Source organism: Stenella coeruleoalba (genome assembly GCF_951394435.1).
Source record: "Stenella coeruleoalba genome assembly, chromosome: 16".
Lineage (NCBI taxonomy): Eukaryota > Metazoa > Chordata > Mammalia > Artiodactyla > Delphinidae > Stenella > Stenella coeruleoalba.
In genome coordinates this window covers 19,639,910-19,655,116 of record NC_137162.1, presented here as the reverse complement: position 1 = coordinate 19,655,116, position 15,207 = coordinate 19,639,910, and the positions used below count along the sequence as shown (strand labels likewise).

General features: G+C 38.7%; 1 protein-coding gene across 3 annotated transcripts in view; it reads left to right on the top strand.

The window, feature by feature from the left end:
- The window catches only part of MXI1 (MAX interactor 1, dimerization protein), a 100,283-nt gene that overhangs the window by 78,793 nt on the left and 6,283 nt on the right, over positions 1 to 15,207 (top strand). For all 3 annotated transcript variants that reach the window (XM_079899389.1, XM_079899390.1, XM_079899391.1), the window contains exons 4-5: positions 13,279 to 13,393; positions 14,019 to 14,190. In XM_079899389.1, the coding sequence (XP_079755515.1) occupies positions 13,279 to 13,393; positions 14,019 to 14,190 (287 nt within the window). The remainder of the gene's footprint in view (positions 1 to 13,278; positions 13,394 to 14,018; positions 14,191 to 15,207) is intronic.

The following is a 15,207-nucleotide window of genomic DNA, read 5'->3' as shown; positions in this document are numbered from 1 at the left end:
ATTATCTGTTTTGAAGGACCCTATTTACAAAACATGGAAAATGGCATCACTGGCCTTTGTGAGACATGTTATCTCAGGATATGTTTTCTTAATATAAATTGCATCTTGGAGCACATTTAAAATTACTTGACTGAAGAAATGTTTAGTAGTGGAACCCTACTACACTGTTGGTGTGCATGTAAATTGGTGCAGGCATTATGGATAACAGTATAGATGTTCCTTAATAAACTAAAAACAGAGTACCATATGATCCTGCAATCCTACTCTTTGGCATATATCCAGAGAAAACTCTAATTCAAAAAGATACAGGCGGGGGCTTCCCTGGTGGCGCAGTGGTTGAGAGTCCGCCTGCCAATGCAGGGGACACGGGTTCGTGCCCCGGTCCGGGAGGATCCCACATGCCACGGAGTGGCTGGGCCCGTGAGCCATGGCCGCTGAGCCTGCGCATCCGGAGCCTGTGCTCCACAACGCGAGAGGCCACAACAGTGAGAGGCCCGCGTACCGCAAAAAAAAAAAAAAAAAAAAAAAAGATACAGGCGGGATGTACCTGGTGGTCCAGTGGATAAGACTTCACACTTCCAATGCCGGGGGCACAGGTTCAATCCCTGGTTGAGGAACTAAGATCCCACATGCAGTGTGGCCAAAAAATAAATAAATAAACTCCATGCCTGTGGTGATGGTTACACAACTCTCTAAATATACCCAAAAATCATTGAATTGTACAAGTAAAGCAAGTGAATTATATGGTATGTAAATTATAACTCAATAAAAATTCAAAAAAATACATGCACCCCAATGTTCATTGCGGCACTATTTACAATAGCCAAGACCTGGAAGCAACCTAAATGTCCATCAACATAGAGAATCCTAAAGATGCTACCAGAAAACTACTAGAGCTAATCAATGAATTTGGTAAAGTAGCAGGACACAAAATTAATGTACAGAAATCTCTGGCATTCCTATACACTAAGGATGAAAAATCTGAAAGTGAAATCAAGAAAACACTCCCATTTACCATTGCAACAAAAAGAATAAAATATCTAGGAATAAACCTACCTAAGGAGACAAAAGACCTGTATGCAGAAAATTATAAGACACTGATGATAGAAATTAAAGATGATACAAATAGATGGAGAGATATACCATGTTCTTGGATTGGAAGAATCAACATTGGGAAAATGACTCTACTACCCAAAGCAATCTACAGATTCAATGCAATCCCTATCAAACTACCACTGGCATTTTTCACAGAACTAGAACAAAAAATTTCACAATTTGTATGGAAACACAAAAGACCCCGAATAGCCAAAGCAATATTGAGAACGAAAAATGGAGCTGGAGGAATCAGGCTCCCTGGCTTCAGACTATACTACAAAGCTACAGTAATCAAGACGGTATGGCACTGGCACAAAAACAGAAATATAGATCAATGGAACAAGATAGAAAGCCCAGAGATAAACCCACGCACATATGGTCACCTTATCTTTGATAAAGGAGGCAAAAATATACAGTGGAGAAAAGACAGCCTCTTCAATAAGTGGTGCTGGGAAAACTGGACAGGTACATGTAAAAGTATAAAATTAGAACACTCCCTAACACCACACACAAAAATAAACTCAAAATGGATTAAAGACCTAAATATAAGGCCAGACACTATCAAACTCTTAGAGGAAAACATAGGCAGAACGCTCTATGACATAAATCACAGCAAGATCCTTTTTGACCCACCTCCTAGAGAAATGGAAATAAAAAAAAAATAAATGGGACCTAATGTGATTTAAAAGCTTTTGCACAGCAAAGGAAACCTTATAAACAAGACCAAAAGACAACCCTCAGAATGGGAGAAAATATTTGCAAATGAAGCAACTGACAAAGGATTAATCTCCAAAATTTACAAGCAGCTCATGCAGCTCAATAACAAAAAAACAGACAACCCAATCCAAAAATGGGCAGAAGACCTAAATAGACATTTCTCCAAAGAAGATATACGGATTGCCAACAAACACATGAAAGAATGCTCAACATCATTAATCATTAGAGAAATGCGAATCAAAACTACAATGAGATATCATCTCACACCAGTCAGAATGGCCATCATCAAAAAATCTAGGAACAATAAATGCTGGAAAGGGTGTGGAGAAAAGGGAACACTCTTGCACTGTTGGTGGGAATGTAAATTGGTACAGCCACTATGGACAACAGTATGGAAGTTCCTTAAAAAACTAAAAATAGAACTACCATACGACCCAGCAATCCCACTACTGGGCATATACCCTGAGAAAACCATAATTCAAAAAGAGTCATGTACCAAAATGTTCATTGCAGCTCTATTTACAATAGCCAGGACATGGAAGCAACCTAAGTGTCCATCAACAGATGAATGGATAAAGAAGATGTGGCACATAGATACAATGGAATATTACTCAGCCATAAAAAGAAACGAAATTGAGTTATTTGTGGCGAGGTGGATAGACCTAGAGTCTGTCATACAGAGTGAAGTAAGTCAGAAGGAGAAAAACAAATACCGTATGCTAATACATATATATGGAATCTAAAGGAAAAAAAATGTCATGAGGAACCTGGGGGTAAGACGGGAATAAAGACACAGACCTACTAGAGCATGGACTTGAGGATATGGGGAGGGGGAAGGGTAAGCTGTGACAAAGTGTGGCATGGACATATATACACTACCAAATGTAAAATAGGTAGCTAGTGGGAAGCAGCCACATAGCACAGGGAGATCAGCTAGGTGGTTTGTGACCACCTAGAGGGGTGGGATAGAGAGGGTGGGAGGGAGGGAGACTCAAGAGGGAAGAGATATGGGAACACATGTATATGTATAACTGATTCACTTTGTTATAAAGCAGAAACTAACACACCATTGTAAAGCAATTATACTCCAATAAAGATGTTTACAAAAAAAACCAGATGAATGTATAAAGAAGATATGGTGTATATATATATACAGTGGAATATTACTCAGCCATAAAAAAGAATGAAATAATGCCATTTGCAGCAACGTGGATGGACCTAGAGATTATCATATTAAGTGAAGTTAAGTCAGACAGAGAAAGACAACTATCATATGATATCACTTATATGTGGGATCTAAAAAAAATGATACAAGTGAACTTATTTAGAAAACAGAAGTAGACTCACAGACATAGAAAACAAACTTATGCTTACCAAAGGGAATAGCAGGATGGGGGTGGGGGAGATAAATTAGGAGTTTGGGATTAACATATACACGCTACTATATATAAAATAAACAACAAGGACCGATGGTATAGCACAGGGAATTATAGTCAGTATCTTGTAATAGCCTATAATGGAAAAAAATCTGAAAAAAAAATGTATGTATAACCAAATCACTTTGTTGTACACCTGAAACTAACACATTGTAAATTAACTATACTTCAATTTTTAAAAATGGTTAAAAAAATTGACTTGACTGAAGAAATGTTCAGTAGTGGCCAATAAAAAGAAATATTTTAGAGGAGCAGTCTGCCTTCCCTGTTCATTTAGGCATTACTTACACCTTGACTCCTTTGGCCTGGGTAGCTCCTGATTTGACAGTGCTATTGTAGATCACCAGACTGCTGAACTTGGCTGATATTTCCTTACAGAATTCCAATTCAGTTGTTTTCTCTTGAACGAAAATAACTATTTTTAATTTTTGGTTTAAACTTGGTTCCAATATTTGTACTTTGAATCCTTTACTCTTTTAATTACCTTGAAAATCCTTGCTTTTTTCATAAACAAATTAAGCATCCCTCAAGTTCAAAGTCAAGTTTCAACCTCTTTTATAAGTCTGCCTTCTCCAATTACAATCTCTCCTTTTATTCAGATTCTGTTGCCCTTGATACCTGTATGACTCATTTCATTGTGAACCAAATGAAACAAAATATTTCGTTCTGTAGTCTAGATTATAAACTCTTAAAATATCCGTTTTTTTACTTCTCCCACTCAAACAAGTGTCTGGAACATCATTGCTGAGTACACAAAGTCATGAAATATACAACTGAATGATTTTTTAAAAAGAGAAAACAGACATTTTAATATTGTTAGTTGATTTCTTCTCTTTTTTTTTCGGCTGCTTTTTTTGGGGAGGTGGTGGTCTTCATTGCTGTGCACGGGCTCTCTCTAGTTGAGGCAGGCGGGGACTACTCTTCGTTGCAGTGCATGGACTTCTCATTGCAGTGGCTTCTCGTTGCGGTGGCTTCTCTTGTTGCGGAGCACGGGCTCTAGGTGTGTGGGCTTCAGCAGTTGCAGCACACAGGCCTCAGCAGTTGCAGCACGCAGGCTCAGCAGTTGCGGCACATGAGCTTCAGTAGTTGTGGCAGGTGGGCTCAGCAGTCATGGCTTGCAGGCTCTAGAGCACAGGCTCAGCAGTTGTGGCACTCGGGCCTAGTTGCTCCATGGCACGTGGGATCTTCCTGGACCAGGGATCAAACCCGTGTCCCCTGCATTGGCAGGCCGACTCTTAACCACTGTGCCACCAGGGAAGTCCCTTGTTAATTGATTTATGCCTAGATTGTATGTTTCTTTTTTTCACATTAAAGCGTAGTTTTATTTTTTCATCTTTTTTTTATTGACGTATAGTTGATTTACAATGTTGTGCCAGTCTCTGCTGTACAGCAAAGTGACTCAGTTATCCATATATATATATATGTATGTGTGTATATACACACATACACACACACACACACACACACTCCTTTTTTTATATTCTTTTCCATTATGGTTTATCCCAGGAAATTGGATATAGTTCCCTGTGTTATACAGTAGGACCTTGTTGTTTATCCATTCTAAATGTAATAGTTTGCATCTACCAACCCCAAACTGTCAGTCCATCCCTCTCCCTTCCCACCTCCCCTTTGGCAATCACAAGTTTGACCTCTGTGTCTGTGAGTCTGTTTCTGTTTTGTAGATATGTTCATTTGTGCCATATTTTAGATTCCACACATAAGTGATATCATATGATATTTGTCTTTTTCTGACTTACTTCACTTAGTATGATAATCTCTAGTTGCGTCCATGTTGCTGCAAATTCTGCTTAGATGTTAATATGACTTTAACTTAGATCTCACAAAACAGAAAATTGACCCACCCATTTTTTTTCTTGATATGAAACTATAGTAAGGAGTCATTTTGAAGTTTCTTAAGCTAAAAGTAAAAGTTCCTATATATGCACTGAATTTCTGGGGTTAAATAATTTAAACAAAATTGACAAGTTATTCCTGTGGCAAAATACTTGTTAACTTTACTAGTTAGTTGCTTTGTTAACTTTTTTAGATGATTGAATTCAGAGCTCCCTTGGGAGCCTCTAATTATTGCAAGAGAACCACCAGTCTCTCTCCACCCTCCAGTCATCTCACATGAGTTCAGTTGTTAGGCATATGGTATAATAATCCTAATGAAGAGTTTAAAGGCACTTTTTTTTTGAATTTTATTTATTTTTTTATACAGCAGGTTCTTATTAGTTATCCATTTTATACCTATTAGTGTATATATGTCAGTCCCAATCTCTCAATTCATCACACCACCATCACCCCCGCCACTTTCCGCCCTTGGTGTCCATACATTTGTTCTTTACATCTGTGTCTCAATTTCTGCCCTGAAAACCGGTTCATCTGTGCCATTTTTCTAGGTTCCACATATATGCGTTAATATACGATATTTGTTTTTCTCTTTCTGACTTACTTCACTCTGTATGACAGTCCCTAGATTCATCCATGTCTCTACAAATGACCTGATTTCATTCCTTTTTATGGCTGAGTAATATTCCATTGTATATATGTACCACATCTTCTTTATCCATTTGTCTGTCAATGGGCATTTAGGTTGCTTCCATGACCTGGCTATTGTAAATAGTGCTGCAGTGAACATTGGGGTGCATGTCTTTTTGAATTATGGTTTTCTCTGGGTATATGCCCAGTAGTGGGACTGCTGGGTCATATGGTAACTCTATTTTTAGTTTTTTAAGGAACCTCCATACTATTCTCCATAGTGGCTGTATCAATTTACATTCCCACCAACAGTGCAAGAGGGTTCCCTTTTCTCCACACCCTGTCCAGCATTTGTTGTTTGTAGATTTTCTGATAATGCCCATTGTAACTGTTGTGAGGTGATACCTCATTGTAGTTTTGATTTGCATTTCTCTAATAATTAGTGATGTTGAGCAGGTTTTCATGTGCTTCTTGGCCATCTGTATGTCTTCTTTGGAGAAATGTCTATTTAGGTCTTCTGCCCATTTTTGGATTGCGTTGTTTGTTTTTTTAATATTGAGCTGCATGAGCTGTTTATATATTTTGGAGATTAATCCTTTGTCTGTTGATTCATTTGCAAATATTTTCTCCCATTCTGAGGGTTGCCTTTTTGTCTTGCTTGTAGTTTCCTTTGCTTTGCAAAAGCTTTTAAGTTTCATTAGATCCCGTTTATTTTTGTTTTTATTTCCATTACTCTAGGAGGTGGATCAAAAAAGATCTGGCTGTGATTTATGTCAAAGAGTGTTCTTCCTGTGTTTTCCTCTAAGAGTTTTATAGTGTCCGGTCTTACATTTAGGTCTCTAATCCATTTTGAGTTTATTTTTGTATATGGTGTTAGGGAGTGTTCTAATTTCATTCTTTAATGTAGCTGTCCAGTTTTCCCAGCACCACTTATTGAAGAGACTGTTTTTTATCCATTGTATATCCTTGCCTCCTTTGTCATACATTAGTTGACCATAGGTGCGTGGGTTTATCTCTGGGCTTTCTAGCCTGTTCCATTGATCTATATCTCTGTTTTTGTGCCAGTACCATGTTGTCTTGATTACTGTAGTTTTGTAGTATAGTCTGAAGTCAGGAAGTCTGATTCCTCCAGCTCCGTTTTTTTCCCTCAAGACTGCTTTGGCTGTTTGGGGTCTTTTGTGTCTCCATATAAATTTTAAAATTTTTTGTTCTAGTTCTGTAAAAAATGCCATTGGTAATTTGATAGGAATTGCATTGAATCTGTGGATTGCTTTGGGTAGTATATCATTTTCACAATATTGATTCTTCCAATCCAAGAACATGATATATCTGTCCATCTATTTGTATCATCTTTAATTTCTTTCATCAGTGTCTTAGCATTTTCTGCATACAGGTCTTTTGTCTCCATAGGTAGGTTTATTCCTAGGTATTTTATTCTTTTTGTTGCAATGGTAAATGGGAGTGTTTCTTTAATTTCTCTTTCAGATTTTTCATCATTAGTGTAAAAGAATGCCAGAGATTTCTGTGCATTAATTTTGTATCCTGCAACTTTACAAAAGTCATTGATTAGCTCTAGTAGTTTTCTGGTAGCATCTTTAGAATTCTCTATATAGTATCATGTCATCTGCGAACAATGACAGTTTTACTTCTTCTTTTCCGATTTGGATTCCTTCTATTTCTTTTTCTTCTCTGATTGCCGTGGCTAGGACTTCCAAAACTATGTTGAATAATAGTGGTGAGAGTGGACATCCTTGTCTTGTTCCTGATCTTAGAGGAAATGCTTTCAGTTTTTCTCCATTGAGAATGATGTTTGCTGTGGGTTTGTCATATATGGCCTTTATTATGTTGAGGTAGGTTCCCTCTGTGCCCCCTTTCTGGAGAGTTTTTGTCATAAATGGTGTTGAATTTTGTCAAAAGCTTTTTCTGAATCTATTGAGGTGATCATAGGGTTTTTCTTCTTCAATTTGTTAATATGGTGTATCACATTGATTGATTTGCATATATTGAAGAATTCTTGCATCCCTGGGATAAATCCCACTTGATCATGGTGTATGATCCTTTTAATATGTTGTTGGATTCTGCTTGCCAGTATTTTATTGAGGATTTTTGCATCTATATTCATCAGTTATATTGGTCTATAATTTTCTGTGTTTGTCGTATCTTTGTCTGGTTTTGGTATCAGGGTGATGGTGGCCTCATAGAATGAGTTTGGGAGTGTTCCTTCCTCTGTAATTTTCTGGAAGAGTTTGAGAAGGATGGGTGTTAGCGCTTCTCTAAATGTTTGATAGAATTCACCTGTGAAGCCATCTGTTCCTGGACTTTTGTTTGTTGGAAGATTTTTAATCACAGTTTCAATTTCATTACTTGTGATTGGTCTGTTCATATCTTCTATTTCTTCCCGGTTCAGTCTTGGAAGCTTATACCTTTCTAAGAATTTGTTCACATCTTCCAGGTTTTTTTTTGTTTGTTTGTTTGTTTTTGCATTACACGGGCCTCTCACTGTCGTGGCCTCTCCTGTTGCAGAGCACAGGCTCCGGACGCGCAGGCTCAATGGCCATGGCTCACGGGCCCAGCCGCTCCGCGGCATGTGGGATCTTCCTGGACCAGGGCACGAACCCATGTGCCCTGCATCGGCAGGCAGACTCTCAACCACTGCGCCACCAGGGAAGCCCCCTCTTCCAGGTTTTATTGGCATAGAGTTGCTTGTAGTAGTCTCTTAGGATGCTTTGTATTTCTGTGGTGTCAGTGGCGACTTCTCCTTTTTCATTTCTAATTTTATTGATTTGAGTCCTCTCCCTCTTTTTCTTGATGAGCCTGGCTAATGGTTTATGAATTTTGTTTATCTTCTCAAAGAACCAGCTTTTAGTTGTATTGATCTTTGCTGTTATTTCCTCTGTTTCTATTTCATTTATTTCTGCTCTTTATGATTTCTTTCCTTGTACTAACTTTGGGTTTTGTTTGTTCTTCTTTCTCTAGTTCCTTTAGGTGTAACGTTAGATTGTTTATTTGAGATCTTTCTTGTTTCTTGAGGTAGGCTTGTATTGCTATAAACTTCCCTCTTAGAACAGCTTTTTCTGCATCCCATCAGTTCTGGATCATCATGTTTTCATTGTCATTTGTCTCTAGGTATTTTTTGATTTCCTCTTTGATTTCTTCAGTGATCTCTCGGTTATTTAGTAATGTATTGTTTAGCCTCCAGGTGTTTGTGTTTTTTACATTTTTTTCCCTGTAATTGATTTCTGATCTCATAGCGTTGTGGTCAGAAAAGATGCTTGATATGATTTCAATTTTCTTAAATTTACTGAGCCTTGATTTGTGATTCAAGATGTGATCTATCCTGGAGAATGTTGTGTGTGCACTTGAGAAGAAAGTGTAATCTGCTCTTTTTGGATGGAATGTCCTATAAATATCAATTAAATCTATCTGGTCTATTGTGTCATTTAAAGCTTGTGTTTCCTTAGTAATTTTCTGTTTGGATGATCTGTCCATTGGTGTAAGTGAGGTGTTAAAGTCCCCCACTATTATTGTGTTACTGTCGATTTCCTCTTTTATAGCTGTTAGCAATTGCCTTATGTATTGAGGTGCTCCTAGGTTGGGAGCATATATATTTATAATTGTTATACCTTCTTCTTGAATTGATCCCTTGAGTGTCCTACCTTGTCTCTTGTAACATTCTTTATTTTAAAGTCTATTTTATCTAATATGAGTAGTGCTACTCTGGCTTTATTTTGATTTCCATTTGCATGGAATATCTTTTTCCATCCCCTCACTTTCAGTCTGTATGTGTCCCTAGGTCTGAAGTGGGTCTCTTGTAGACAGCATATATACGGGTCTTATTTTTGTATCCATTCAGCGAGCCTGTGTCTTTTGGTTGGAGCATGTAATCCATTCACATTTAAGGTAATTATCGATATGTATGTTCCTGTTACCATTTTATTAATTGTTTTGGGTTTATTTTTGTAGGTCCTTTTCTTCTCTTGTGTGTCCCACTTAGAGAAGTTCCTTTAGCATTTGTTGTAAAGCTGATTTGGTGTTGCTGAATTCTCTTAGCTTTTGCTTGTCTGTAAAGCTTTTGATTTCTCCATCAAATGTGAATGAGATCCTTGCAGGGTAGAGTAATCTTGGTTGTAGGTTCTTCCCTTTCATCACTTTAAATATGTCATGCTACTCCCTTCTGGCTCGTAGAGTTTCTGCTGAGAAATCAGCTGTTAACCTTATGGGAGTTCCCTTGTATGTTATTTGTCGTTTTTCCCTTGCTGCTTTCAATAATTTTTCTTTGTCTTTAATTTTTGCCAGTTTGATTATGTGTGTCTCAGCGTGTTTCTCCTTGGGTTTATCCTGTATGGGACTCGCTGCACTTCCTGGACTTGGGTGGCTATTTCCTTTCCCATGTTAGGGAAGTTTTCGACTATAATCTCTTCAAATATTTTCTCTGGTCCCTTCTCTCTCTCTTCTCCTTCTGGGACCCCGATAATGCGAATGTTATTATGTTTCATGTTGTCCCAGAGGTCTCTTAGGCTGTCTTCGTGTCTTTTCATTCTTTTTTCTTTATTCTGTTCCACAGCAGTGAATTCCACCATTCTGTCTTTCAGGTCATTTATCCATTCTTCTGCCTCAGTTATTCTGCTATTGATTCCTTTTAGTGTATTTTTCATTTCAGTTATTGTATTGTTCATCTCTGTTTGTTTGTTCTTTAATTCTTCTAGGACTTTGTTAAACATTTCTTGCATCTTCTCAATCTTTGCCTCCATTCTTTTTCTGAGGTCCTGGATCATCTTCACTATCATTATTCTGAATTCTTTTTCCGCAAGATTGCCTAGCTCCACTTCATTTAGTTGTTTTTCAGGGGTTTTATCTTGTTCCTTCATCTGGTACCTAATCCTCTGCCTTTTCATCTTGTCTGTCTTTCTGTGAATGTGGTTTTTGTTCCACAGGCTGCAGGATTGTATTTCTTCTTGCTTCTGCTGTCTGCCCTCTGGTGGATGAGGCTATCTAAGAGGCTTGCGCAAGTTTCCTGATGGCAGGGACTGGTGGTGGGTAGAGCTGGCTGTTGATCTGGTGGGCAGCGCTCAGTAAAACTTTAATCTACTTTTCTGCTGGTGGGTGGTGCTGGGTTCCCTTCCTGTTGGTTCTTTGGCCTGAGGTGACCCAACACTGGAGCCTCCCTGGGCTCTTAGGTGGGGCTAATGGTGGACTCTGGGAGGGCTCATGCCAAGGAGTACTTCCCAGAACTTCTGCCAGTGTCCTTGTCCTCATGGTGAGACACAGCCACCCCCTGCCTCTACAGGAGACCCTCCAACACTAGCAGGTAGGTCTGGTTCAGTCTCCTATGGGGTCCCTGCTCCTACCCCTGGGTCCCAATGTGCATACTACTTTGTGTGTGCCCTCCAAGAGTAGAGTCTCTGTTTCCCCCAGTCCTGTCAAAGTCCTGCAATCAAATCCCGCTAGCCTTCAAAGTCTGATTCTCTAGGAATTCCTCCTCCCATTGCTGGACCCCCAGGCTGGGAAGCCTGACGTGGGGCTCAGAACCTTCACTCCAGTGGGTGGACTTCTGTGGTATAAGTGTTCTCCAGTTTGGAGTCACCCACCCAGCAGTTATGGGATTTGATTTTATTGTGATTGTGCCCCTCCTATCATCTCATTGTGGCTTCTCCTTAATCTTTGGATGTGGGGTATCTTTTTTGGTGAGTTCCAGTGTCTTCCTGTCGATGATTGTTCAGCAGTTAGTTGTGATTCCGGTGCTCTCCCAAGAGGGAGTGACAGCACGTCCTTCTGCTCTGCCATCTTGAACCAATCTCAAAGGCACTTTTTAATGTGGACTTTATTTTGTTTAGTTTTAGTCTGTTCAGCAAGAGCACTCTGTGATCATGTGAGAGTCCTCACCTAAGAGATTTTCCAATTAAAAAGGAAAATTCTACTAAAGGTTCTATGATTTTGGGAAGCATAGCAGGGGAGGAGAGTGACTTTAAAATTGTTAAATCTCATTAAGGGGAATCCATTGATAATCCTTTAATTTAGGGCAAGTTTAAAAAAATTTTTTCCTTATCCACATTAGGTATGTCACGTTTCAGCCTGGAGCCAATTACTAGATTTTAGTTGTTGAACTCAATAAAGAGATTTGGAATGGAAATGCTAGCAGACCTTTAACTAGCTGGGCTAGTGGATACTGGAAGAATCTTGACAATTCATCTGCCAGATCTCTGACCTCACTACCCTTAATCATCCTTACTTGTCAATGACATAATTGGCTGCCTTATCATATCCCTCTTTGAAATTGCTAGCATTTGAGAATGTCTCTTGACATTATTTCTTATGTATTAAGGCAAAGAAAGCATAGGTCGGTGGTTGAGCTAGTAGACCGTTTTGGCCCTCTTTGAGGAAAAAATGGAGGATGTGTTCTGTTTGTGGGACAGTTGAAACAGTTGCTAAATGTTCAATATGGCTCTTTACAGAATAGAGCCTAATCTATGAGCACATCTGTGGATTTTCTTTTCAGATATATTATTAAGTGATTAATTACGTTATACTTTATGAAGCACAGGACCAGATATATGAACTAGTATTGTTTCAGGGTGAAATTATGTACCCAGAACTCTCATCATGGTAATCATAGTTCCTGTAGGGTATGGGGAATATAAATTCATGAGGCTCTCTACTAGCATTTACAGAGAAAATTTCCCTAACTTGCCCATAGGATGGGTGTATTAAAGAATACAGTGACTTTTAGTGAAGAATTCTGTCATGGCTTTTTTCCATGTGTAGAAAATTGGAGGTGGTGGGTAAGGGGTAGTAAGAGGGAAGAGGGAGACAGAAATAAAAATGAAAAGCTAATGATAGCTGGTACACTTAGATATTAGGAAGCAGGGGACTATTTTATGGGTTGTTGTTTCAGTGGCTAGAATTGATCTCAGGGCCATATATTTTGCCTAACCCTATCCTCACTGGCCACAGAATTTTGCTGTTTCTATTGTGTTGGATCATATGAAGTTGCCATTTTTATAAGTGAGAAATGGTTGAATATCAGAAATTTTGTATGGTTCAGCCTAATACATAACAACATAAACACTGTAGGATGGCTACAGTTGTGGAGAGGGGTGTGTGTGTGTGAATGAAAGGTGGAAGGGAAGAAATGGAAATTTGTGAGCATTTTGGGGTGCTCTGAAGCTGAAAACCTCTATTCTAGCCTGTGGTTTTACACATTCAAAATCAAATACAGTTGCCCAAATATGTTTTCCTACTTCCACATTAATACAGTTGAGACAGTTTATGGGGCAGGTTAAAATTAAATCACCTCTGACAGAGATAACCATTGGGGATAATAATCTGAAGTGACCGATGTTTTCAGAGTACAACAGAAATGTCAGAAACTGAAAACCTGTAGGCACACCTTCACTTGCATGCAGATACCTTGTTGAAACTGAAGAATTAGGGGCGTAACATGGTTATAGACTGAATAATGTGCAAATTCTTATTTGTCTTAAAATAGGCTTTAGGATGTTTTTAGTGGAATATTCAGGCTGTACTGATTGGACTTTTTTGTCTTTCTTAGACGAGCTCATCTTCGCCTGTGTTTAGAACGCTTAAAAGTTCTGATTCCACTAGGACCAGATTGCACCAGGCACACAACACTTGGTTTGCTCAACAAAGCCAAAGCACACATCAAGGTAGGAATTTTTTGTCATATTTTCACATGATTCTCAGTCCTGCTCTTTTTTTAGCAATGATTCCTATTCATATATATCAGCTAGCACAGTGACCTCCTTTAATAACTGACCTCAAGAGAAATTTTCTGAAAACTTATCAGCTAATCTGATGGGAGCAACATAACCTGATTACATTAAATTGTTTTGACAGCGTGGTCATTTGAAGAGCTGAGAATACTAGGAAAATAACAATTACTCTGCTGATACCCTGAAGGAAGGCAGTTGTGCCCTCTGGTGGAGATGACTTCATTTGGCTGTGTCTCTCAGTAATTTTCCATCAAACTATATGGCAGAGCAAGTTTCTCTTTTGTGGTGGTAACTTGACAGACTTTGAGAATTCTATACTGTTCTAGTAATGTAGCACTCATTACACACACACACACACACACACACACACAAAGTGAAGAAATAACTATTTTTCATGTTTAAAAAATATATACTTATGTATGTTTTTATGTATACACACACGTATAGTCATTCATGTTTTCTCTGTCAAAGAAGAAATCTTTTGAGATGTTAGGTAGGAGTCAGTTTTATTGTTTGTACTGTACCTCACACAAACTTAAATATCACTTTATCATTTTAGAAACTTGAAGAAGCTGAAAGGAAGAGCCAGCACCAGCTAGAGAATTTGGAACGAGAACAGAGATTTTTAAAGCGGCGACTGGAACAGCTGCAGGGTCCTCAAGAGATGGAACGAATACGAATGGACAGCATTGGATCAACTATTTCTTCAGATCGTTCTGATTCAGAGCGAGGTAGGCAGTGAGCTTCTTTGCTAATGAAACACTAGCATCCCTGTATCTGAATTTAGAGAGGGGAGGTTGGGTGGCATTGTATTTGCTTCCTTTTTTGCCAACATTGAATGTAGCATTCTAGATTTTATGTAGTCACAACATTGTCTAGCAATGCCTGTATGAATTATAGAATTTTTTTTCTTGATTATATGTATATTGAAAATTTTCCACTTTGAAACAATTTTAGACTTAAAAGTTGTAAGTTTTCTGTAGAAAATTGTTGAGTTCTCATATACCCTTCACCCAGGTTCCCCTAATGTTAGTATCTTATGTAACCATAATAGTTATTGAAACCAGGAAATTAACATTCATGCAATACTATTAATTAATCTATAAACCTTATTCAAATTTCACCACTTTCCCCAATAATGTCCTTTGTCTGATCCAGGATCCAGTGCAGTATCCTACATTGCATGAGATATTTCTTCAGTCTTTCTTTCATGACCATGACACATTTGAAGAATATTGGTCAGTTATTTTATGCAGTGTTCCTCAATTTGGGTTTGTCTGATGTTTTTCATTAGATTGAGGTATTATACATTTGGGGGAAGAAATATCACAGAAGTGATGTTGTGCCCTTCTCAATTCATAGTATCAGGAAGATACATTATGTTGATATGTTTTATTACTGGTGATGTTAATTTTTTTTTTTTTTTTTGCGGTACGCGGGCCTCTCACTGTTGTGGCCTCTCCCGTTGCGGAGCGCAGGCTCGGGACGCGCAGGCTCAGCAGCCATGGCTCACGGGCCTAGCCGCTCCGCGGCATGTGGGATCTCCCCATACCAGGGCACGAACCCGTGTCCCCTGCATCGGCAGGCAGACTCTCAACCACTGTGCCACCAGGCAAGCCCTGGTATGTTTGAATTAGAACCCAAACAAAGTCTACATTACATTTGTTTGTACTTTTTAAGGTATGGTTGGCCCTTGAACAACACAAGTTTGAACTGCACAGGTGCACTTAGGTGTCGATATATTTCAA